This window comes from Amborella trichopoda, chromosome 3 (genome assembly GCF_054954075.1).
Source record: "Amborella trichopoda isolate Santa Cruz 75 chromosome 3, AtrichopodaSantaCruz75HAP2 v2.0, whole genome shotgun sequence".
Lineage (NCBI taxonomy): Eukaryota > Viridiplantae > Streptophyta > Magnoliopsida > Amborellales > Amborellaceae > Amborella > Amborella trichopoda.
In genome coordinates this window covers 56,383,202-56,393,308 of record NC_142338.1, presented here as the reverse complement: position 1 = coordinate 56,393,308, position 10,107 = coordinate 56,383,202, and the positions used below count along the sequence as shown (strand labels likewise).

Genomic DNA, 10,107 nt, shown 5'->3' with positions numbered 1-10,107 from the left:
AAAGCAAATCACGTGAGTGATGACCATTCTAGACAATATATCCCAGACAATCAGATCCATTAAGCAAAAGATACCTAACAATAAACATATATAACTTCAAAAGAAAAATCGACAAAGCTGCTCCTAGCATATGAACAAGCCTCATCCAATTATCTCATTCGGCCTAAAAAACACGGCCATACTGAGAGCTCACAATACTTTTTGTACACAAATCTCTAGCAGCTTTGATACATATTGAGATATCACACTCGTATCATACACTCGCAATACATGATTCCACACTACTTTTTTTGGGGGGCGATGGGGAGAGAGAGAGACCCACACAAAAAGGCCCGGAACCAAAAAACCCACATCAGGACTGAACAGCCAACTCCTGTAAATGCTTCATAAAATCTTGCAAACTTGGATCATCTGTGAATATCATCTCAGTTGAGCTCGTATCAACCCATTCCGTCTTCTGAGTAATTGAGGGGTTCAGTTTTGCAAGCAAAAACCGAGCCTGGCTTCCATATTGATCACATACCACAAGCTTAGGAACCGGAATTCTCTCTGCAATCAGGGCCTCAGCATCTTGAACCGGAGCCTCCATGAGTTTCCTCAAGTTCTCATAGTTCGGGTACTCAAGATACCCAAGCTTCCTCCACTGGGCAAAGTTGGACCCAAAATGAACCACCACATGGAAAAATGAATCAAATAGTAAGATACAATCTAGTGAAATCGATTTAACGTCGAGTAAAACTGGAACTGGGGGCCCATCGAAAGAATATCTAAAAAGAGTTGGTTGGATCATAACAAGCGAGCCCACCACCCCTTCTCGGTTCAAAACCAACCGAAAGAAGGCTGTCTCATCTGGGGTATTGTTAAAAACATCTAAGAACTGAGACCTTCGCAGATAGAACATGAATTGGGGGTAGAGAGAGAAAGTTGATGAGAGACGAAATGTGGATGGGTCCTCCTTCACATAGTCCCCAAACTTTGCAGCGAAACGGATGAGGGTTTTGTCAAGCCACCGAAGCGCGTTATCGGCACATGATTGTTCAGCCTTGTGAATTGCGAGCCTAGCCATGACTGAAGCTGCAGCCTCCTGATCAAAACCTTCGGCAATCTCTTGGAACCGTGCCTTATCAACCCACCTTCTTGCACAAGTGGTTACACGAAGCCGGGTCTCTCCATTTCCATTTCGATATCTCGTTTGAAACTGAATGAGAAAAGCAGAGCCTGGTTGGGCTTTGGGCTCACCCCCCACTTCAAAAAAGAAGGCTATACATGTCTTGCTATGGATCGTGCTAAGTTTCCATGCACAAGTCCCACCTTTCCCTATCTCTTTCTCACTCACCAAGCTGTTCTTCCTTCTGAGAGAGACACAGGGCCCTAAAGCCCCACATATCTTCACCTCTTTTGTGGTTACCACATCAATTGTTGCATTGAAGTTCATGTCGTGGTGGTCTAGTTCAAAGAGCCGGTGCAAACACTTCTTAAACTGATCGGAACCAAAAGACTCAGCAAGGACCATCAGGCCTCCTGAGCTCTCAACCGATGGTTTGAGCTCAGCGGTCCCCACCTGGTCTAGAGAGCAGGCGAACACATCTAGAGAGAGAGAGGAATCTGATAGCCTTTGAGCTAAGTGGCTGTAGAAATTGCAAGCTTTCTTGTAGTGAGGGGCTCTATCAGAGAGCAGGTCTTGGTGGGTCCGGATGCTCTTTGTGAGATCAGTCTCAACAACCATGGCAGGGCCCACAGTTGTAGGACCTGAGAGGAAAGTCATGATTTGCACTCCTGTGTTTGGAAGGCAAGCTTCTAAAAGGGTAGTAGCTACAGCTATTGCAGCACCAGTGGAGCGTTGGGGTCTATGGCCAGGCATGGGAGGAACGGAAACAGAGATGCCTTCAAGGGCAGCAGTAAAATTAAACTCGCAATCTGAGATGGGGAGGAGATAGCCTTGTCGGTGAATATGTGCCTTGCCGAAGTGGCGATGATGGAGATGCGATATGCCTAGGAGCTCTTGGATCTGCAAGATGGGGGTAATGGCACTGTTTTAGAGAGAGAGAGAGAGAGAGAGAGAGAGAGAGAGAGAGAGAGAGAGAGTACAGGTCATGGAGCAAGTTAAACATGATTCAAAATATTCAAGAAGTTAGGTTTGATTGAGCCCATAGCTCCAATTGAAGGCAACTGTTGTTGCAACATTGAGCTCATGAACGTAAATTAGTCATCTATAGAACAAAAGATCGTTTATAAGTTGCATTTTCTTCATTAGGATTTCAAATTTCTCATACACATGAAACTTTTGAAAACCAATTTATCATAAACTCCCAATCTGCTAGAAATACCTCATGAAGCAGCTAAGGGAGCATTACTTTTGGAAGTAGGGACACCACAAAGTATAAAACCCTGCAAAGTCCATATATGAGGCGGATTCCTTTCGTAGCTATTTTTTTCCAATATTTCTTAATGGAGTTGCCTAAAAAGCTTAAAAGGAAAGATGCCCGTGGGATCACAAAGGAGTATGAAACAAGGAAAGGGAAACATGGATCACCAAGTGGACCGACTTGGCTCATCAAAGAATGCTAATAAAGTAATACATCAATAAAACATTGACAAGTTAACATAATATTTTTTTGAAACTGTTAACTGTTGACAAGTTAAAATAATATAAACTCAGTTAAAAATTTCAATAACAGAATAAAATAGAAAAAAGTGAAGAGTGCTAGACTTATTAGGGTTACCAGGTAAAATGCAAACCTGTTTGCTAGACTTGGAGCACCTAAATGTTTTCACAGAGGAACAGAGCTCCAGTGACATAAAAGGAAGAATGCACTCTATTCCTAGAAGAGAATTTTTTTATATATATAGAATCCAAAATCATGCAAAGCCAACTAGAATAGAAACGGAAAGGTATGCTTCTAGATATAACTCAAAACTGCTGTTGAAGGCAAATTGGACAAATAGAAGAAGAGGTCGATAGCATATTAGCATTTTTCGATATTCACTAGGTTTTCATTCAGGAATTGGGAAGTATATGGAACTTTGAAGAGTTTAAGGGAAATCAGAAAAAGAGAGACATTTAAACTCTTTGTTTATATCCTTTTCTCTAGTTCAGGAAGATTGTATATGATGTATATTACTTTTCTTTGACCGAGGGTTCATCCATCCTCTTCTATCTCTATACCCCTTCCCTCGCTCTCACTCCTCCATCACTCTAAATATTACGGGGCTTCCTCCCTGTTCTTGTACACGGACCATGTCACTGGTTCACCTACACTTTTTTGACCGAGGGTACACCTATTCTCTGTTTCTCTCTCTCCCTCCCTCCATCCCCCTTGCTCCAAAAAAAAATCTCCATATATTACCAGGCCTCACTCACTGTTTTTGTATGCAGACCATATCACTCTAAGCACACATGTGGGTTGCCTCTCACTAGATCAATACCTCATCAGGTTTTAGTAATTATTACTACATTAAGACAAGTTAAACTTCTCTCAAAAAAATATATGCTTTTTGTTAGCGCACTAACATCCAATGGCACCATAATATTCAAATAAGCAAGCTGCCTCAGCAACTTCAAGGCATCAATTCCCCTCAGAGGTATATATATGCATTGTCATCCACCAGGAACTATATACAGAGAATATGTGTGTGTACATGTGTGTGTGTATGTATGCATATACATATGCATTATTATTATATTATTTATTATGATTATCTTAAAAAGCAATAATATCTGCAAATGGGGTGTTAGATCCTAGTGACCAGCCCAAGTCCTTGTCAGACTCAGTGAGTTTCAAACCTGGTTTCAAACTGTCACACTCTACTTCAGGTTTGAAACCTACACTTACTATCAGAGAATATTGTAGAACGCCTTATACATTAATTCAATAACAAACAGAGTATTTATAAAATAATATTAGCAATAATAGCTAAAAACAATATAAATGTGATGGACATAAGGCACTTGAAACCTAGTACAGTGATCTTAAGTAAATATGATGGTAACAGCCTCCAAGATCATACTAAGGTTTCCCTTGCTGAAAACAACTTAGCCGTATGGGTTTACTTCAAATAATGTCCCATCCTTTGAGCTATGATTGAGCCAAGAAAACATAGTTTTCCAACTCCCCATGTCAATTTCTAATTACTGGCCACAGTAACATGGCTTGAATTTGGTTCTTAAGATTTTTTTTCATGCCAGTAACATGGCAGATGGAGTTCATTATTGTGAACTACTTTCTCAACCAAAAAACTGAAGATGGTTTTGGGAATCTATTTTCTCAACCAAAAAACTGAAGATGATTTTGGGGAACTACTTTCTCTAAAAAAAAAACATGATTTTAGGGTTCTCCTATGAAAAATTAGGAAGCAAAGATCCCAACAATTGCTTTATGTGTCAGATATATCATTCACATAGCACAAGTTAAATAGTAATATCATAGCACAACTAAAATACACAACAGAATTCCCAAGCATGGAGCAAAGCTCAATGCAGAATGCTAGGATTCTGCGGTTTATGATATCTTGTTAAGTGAAATGTGCTCAACTTTTGGAACCACTTATTATCTTTGTTTCGCCAGTGCCAAAGTTTCCTGTATTTATACATAAACCTATATTTACCAAACAGGTTATCAAACCACAGCCTACTCTACAAATTTATCGACAAAGATGCGAAAAAGAACCCCAGAACCAAGTATCAGGAAAAGGAAATAACTCTAGTAGTAGAAAAAACACTCAAACCCAACAACTGCAATCACTAACAACTCCTCGGTTAAAATATACTCCTCACTTGCGCCTAAACAGACCATGGCATAGCTCCTAAGCCCTCAGTCAAACATCTTACCCATTTTGAAGCAAACTGTCAAATTTCATAACTTTTGCACAAATATTTTGTTGTCAAAATCAATAAAAGTAAAATTTCATTCTGTTGTCAAGCTCACTACCTTCCTCCGTTGCAAACTTTTCTACATATTTATAGCCTTAAGTTCTTTTACCTTCTTTCATGACTCGCCTTCGTTTCCAATGCTCAATCCCTCAACAATACAACCCAATTGCAAAAACGTATTATGTTTATTTGCCACCAAAGTTGAAGTGAAGCTGTGTAGTGCCTCTTGAGCTCACCATGTCGAGCCCGCGTGCCAAATTACGGATGTGCACAACAGAACCCAGATACCGGACAAATACAACAAAATCCGTGTGTGTGTATGTGTGAAGATAGCAAGCAAATAAATAAATAAACAATGACATCAAGATTTACCTTTTCAGGCTACACGTCCCCGGGAAAAAAAGGTCAGATCTACTATTGAAAATAATAGTTACAAAATCCTTCAAGAAGCAAACTTTCTTTGACTCTTGGACTTTTTTTTCAGTCTCTTCTCCTTCTTCTTCTCTCTGATAGAAGGATCACTTTCTCTTAAAATTTATTGCATCTAAGAGGCTTCACTATCTTCTTCTTCTCGCTATGGGAAGGCTCACTTTTCTCTCTCTATTGTGACAATGAGAGGTACACACCCCAAGAAGAGCCACACACACAAAGAAGATGAACTTTTATCATCAAGAAACACTAAACCCTCACGTGAGCCTTTTTTTATGTGATTTTGATTTGTTCTTTTTTTCTCTCTCTGAGAGATAAAAAATAATCTTTGACCACCTTTTTTTTCATCTCATCTCATCTCATACGTGGGACCCATATGAGGATTTCTTTCCCTATTGGGAAATCCCAACCTCGTAACATGAGGTTTGTCTTTTTTAACTACTTCCAATGACATGTCATGCAAGTCATTGGGTTATTCTATAATACCTCATTCTTTTGGGGACTTGACATGGAGTCCCTCTCGTATGCAATATTGATGCACCCGTCACTACATTTTCCAACCACGCCAACATCTGCGGTCACTGCAGTGGTTTGCCTGCCATTATCCCTGGCATTGTCCTCAGTTTGCACTTTCTTAAGCTTCTGACATTCTTTCTTAGTGTGTCCATTCTTGCCACAATAATATGTGACCCTCTTTCTCGACTTTGATCTAACTTTATCCTTAGATTGGCTAGATCGATTTTAGTGCCTATTTTTTAACCATCTTCAATTTGTGACAAGAGCTTGTGAGTTCAATGAGTCGAAGGATCTTCGTCTCATCTCCTCATTCAGCAAGCTACTAGTAATTTAATGCATGGTCACTATCCCATAAGTTGCTAAGTTACAAACTACCAAGGTCTCCCAACTATGCAGTAGTGAATTGAGTAAAAACAGAGCTTGTAGCTCATCTTCAAGGAACTACTTCATCGTTGCGAGTTGGTTAACAATGCTTTGCACCTCGTTTAAGTGCTCTATAATGGGTCCCATGTCCCTGAACTTCATGTTTACCAATTTTCATATAAAAAACGCCTTACTTTTTGCGGTCTTTCTCTTGTACAAGTCATGTAGCTTATCCTATAATAAATTGGCAAATGTCTCTGTTGACACAAGGTGGAACACATTTTCATCCAACCATTGTCGGATAATTATGAGAGCCTTTCGGTCTAGTCACTTTCACTCATCATCAGTCATACTTTCAGGCTTGTATTCCACCCCTTCAATGGGTGTATACAAGTCCCTACAAGTATAGAATACCTTCCATCTTCGATTTCCAAATGATCCAGTTATTTCCTTTGAGCGATATCATCCTATTCCCAATATTAGAGTTCATCTGTAATCCACGCATACAGTCGCCACACCCTTTTCCTCCCTTTCTTCTTTTCACTGGTGGTTAGGGGGGCTCACTGTCAATTAAAGTCCTTCCGATGGTTAAAGTGCCTCGGACGGTTAAAGTTCCTCAAGGTGTCCCATCCCATGTGGAAAAGACCCCATGGTCAATACTCTAAAAGAATGGGGTGTTATAGAATAACTCAATAATTTGCATGATAAGTGATTGAAAGTGGTTAGAAAAAGATAAACATCACGTAAGGAGATTGAAAGTTTTTCAAAAGAGAAACCAATCTTCAAATGGGCCCTACATATGAGATGAGATGAAAAAAAAGAGAGGGAAAGAGAGAACAGTCAAAATCACATAAAAAGGCTCACATGAGGGTCTAGGGTTTCTTGATGATAAAAAGTTCCTCTTCTTTATGATGTGTCTCTTCTTGTGATGTTTGCTTTTCCATGTCACAGTAGAGAGAAAAGTGAGCCTTCTCATAAAGAGAATAAGAAGAGAGAGTGAAGTCTTTTAGATGCAGTAAATCCTAAAAGAAAGTGATCCTTCTATTAGAGAGAAAAAGCGAGAGAAAATCTCTAAAAGAAGTCAGAGAGCCCAAGAAAACTTGTTTCTTGAATGATTTTGTAACTATTATTTTTAATAATTGATCTGATTTCTTTCTCCTGTGGGCGTAACCTGAAAAGGTGAACCACATAAATATTAGTGTCAGTGTTGAAGTATTTATCTATTTGCTTGCTATCTTCACTCGTACACTCGCACGAATTTTGGTGTATTTGTCCCATATCTAGGTTTCAACAAATCGTATCAAAGCCAAGTTTTTCCTTTAATTCTCCACTAAACCTTCTAGGTTGGATGGATTCTTTTAGGATCCTTCTTACATGCAAGATTCATTTTTAAACCGCCAAAAGGGAACATTTTGGGACACACCATCAATTAAAAGAGATCATCGATGAGCGACCATCGTGTAAAGTCTTAACTGATGAGACGTCAGTTAACACCTTGACCAACAATGAGCCACTTTAACCGCCAGTGAACCTTAACTGACGATGACAGCTTGACCGCCAATGGAACTTTTAACCGTGGGGCACCTAATCGACGAAGTCGACTGGGTGAGCTCAACAATGCCCCGACTCCCAAGTTTTCCGACCATCTATTACTCACAAAACAAATAATACACCCTAGTTTTCCAATTTATGTGAAAGACGATTGCAGAGCAAACCTGACACAACAAAGAAGGGAAGCATGATTCAAGACCAAGAACATACAAATACAAAATGACTTCGATGGTAACACAAGCACTAACTAATATTTAAGGCCAGAAAAATCCTACAATCAGATCTAGGATTCCCAACAAATTAACACACAGTTATAGATACAAAAGTTCAGCAAAGAATGCTCATAGTTGTTGCAGTGCAGTTGCCCAAAATGATATAAAAAAACAGAAATAAGAACTCCATCTACAATTCTAAACACCAAAGACATCACACCCCAATAAGGGTTTGTCCCAAATATCTCCTATTTCAAGAGCAAAGCTTCTGATAATCTAGAGACAGGTAAGCTACAAAAAATAAGAAGAATAACCTCCATTCTATAAGTCAACCAAGTGCCATAACTGACTAATATTTACAACTCGATGATCTTAAATGAGGGAAAAAGAGTGCCATAACACTTTCCTATCCGGAATGCATCCACACACACATACACCCCACACACACACACACACAGTAACCACGAATTGGGAAACGTCTACTTACTTTCTGTGGAGAAACATCCCTGTCGCCACGAAGCACCACAGCTCTCAAACACGCTCCATACCCCAAATCGTGAACAAAAACCATCGACCCAAAAGTGATCAAACCCACCATAGCATTCTCAGGCAATCGTGTCAATAACCTCAAAATCTCCTTCTTCAAAACCCCAAATTCCTCTTCTTCCATGCAAGTATCCACAACAAACACAAACCCAGGTCCCCCAAATCTCACACTTGAATCGGAGCCCAAACCCAAAGAAGAGGACGAGGAAGAAGCAGAAATCGAAGAAGAGGAAGAAGTTGGTTGTGTAGGTTTTCCTGAACTGAGAACATATTCAACTGTGCTATAAGTGGGGAAAAGCTCAGCTGGTAAATTTGTCTCTGAGATACCAACATAAGAACTGGGAAATGGGTTCCTAGAGAAACAGAAGGGGCAATACCAGACTCTGGTTTGGTACTCAACCCGAGCATAAGGGTTGAGTATAGCTCTGCATTGTTTACACGCAAGAGGGTGATAAGGGAGAAGTGGGGTGTCCTGTAATTGCATCAATGGCGTGCACATGATGCTCAAAGGGATCACAAGCGAAGAAGCTTCAGATGGGGTTGTTGGCCAAGTGTTCCATGACCACCTAAGACCTTCGATGGCCTCAAGCTCGATGAAATCCATTAATGGTGGCTGGTTTTCTGCAGGACCTGGTTAGATAATGATAGAGAGAGGGAGAGAAGGAAACAGCAGAGTACCCATTAAAAATTGGGTACTAAAAAGTGAGGAAACTTCAGTTTTGGGAGAAGAGAGGATACTCCAGATGGACTTTTGTGAGTCGAGATTGGGATCTTGAAAGGGAAAGAGAAGTAGTTTGGCGATGGAGTTTAAAGCTTTTGGCGACGATGACTTTCCTGTTCATGTTTCGTTCCCCTCTTCTCTCTATCTCAAACTGCAGGTGAACGCGTTTTCGCCATGGAGATTCGACCTTTGGAGGGTTCTGGGCTCTCTCTCTCCACTTTGAATGGCTCAGAGCCACTCTCTTTCTCTCTCTTGTGTCGAGTCGTCAAGTATTAATAATGCCTAAAACACCCCCGGTTTCTTCGAAGTACCTCTATTTTTAAACGTTTAAAAAATTTAGAGGGAATTTCTCTCGTTTATTGAGAAGGTCGTATTAATGACTTCAAAATCTTTTTGTCCGAACCCCAACATTAATCCCATTTTGTGAGAGCTACCCATTTCCCTCAGTTTTTTTTTGCCGAAAATACCCTCGCTGGTACTTGATGTTTTGTGTCAAAAGAAGACCTCAGCATGAAATTCATAAATATTTAGATTATTTTTTGTTTTGAGAAAGATACGTTAATTATCCCAACAAATTAGGAAATTGTCTCAAAAAGATTATTTATCCTTTTTTATATAGAGATCAACATTATTCTTGTTTTTTAAATTTCAAAATAAGCACCGATAATACTGCTATTAAACATAAAGTTCCAAAAAAAACCATTATGGGATTTTATGACTCGCCCCAACACTTTGGATTTGACATTTAATGGGTGGGAACGATAACGATTTTTTGAAAATGGCCTGCACCATTGGTGGTAGTATTGTCGAGCCTTATAAAGAGATCTTTGACCCACTAACATACCACTTTTTAAAGAATGGGGTTGAGGTCGTGGTAGTAGTACCATTTGAGCCTAAGC

General features: G+C 39.8%; 1 protein-coding gene across 1 annotated transcript; it reads right to left on the bottom strand.

The window, feature by feature from the left end:
• Positions 1-40: 40 nt before the first annotated feature.
• On the bottom strand, positions 41-9,433 carry LOC18429512 (Sec23/Sec24 protein transport family protein). The gene is made up of 2 exons (XM_006838798.4): positions 8,429-9,433; positions 41-2,008 (listed from the first exon to the last, which is right to left on the bottom strand). The coding sequence occupies exons 1-2, from the start codon at positions 9,089-9,091 to the stop codon at positions 353-355; spliced, it is 2,319 nt and encodes a 772-aa protein (XP_006838861.2). The 5' UTR covers positions 9,092-9,433; the 3' UTR covers positions 41-352.
• Positions 9,434-10,107: the final 674 nt, after the last annotated feature.

Excerpts from the sequence above, each read along its gene's own strand:
- LOC18429512 (XM_006838798.4), bottom strand. The coding sequence starts at position 9,091 with ATGGATTTCATCGAGCTTGAGGCCATCGAAGGTCTTAGGTGGTCATGG. Across the intron at positions 2,009-8,428 it reads GGGATGTTTCTCCACAGAAA|ATCCAAGAGCTCCTAGGCAT; the intron begins GTAAGTAGACGT and ends CCCATCTTGCAG.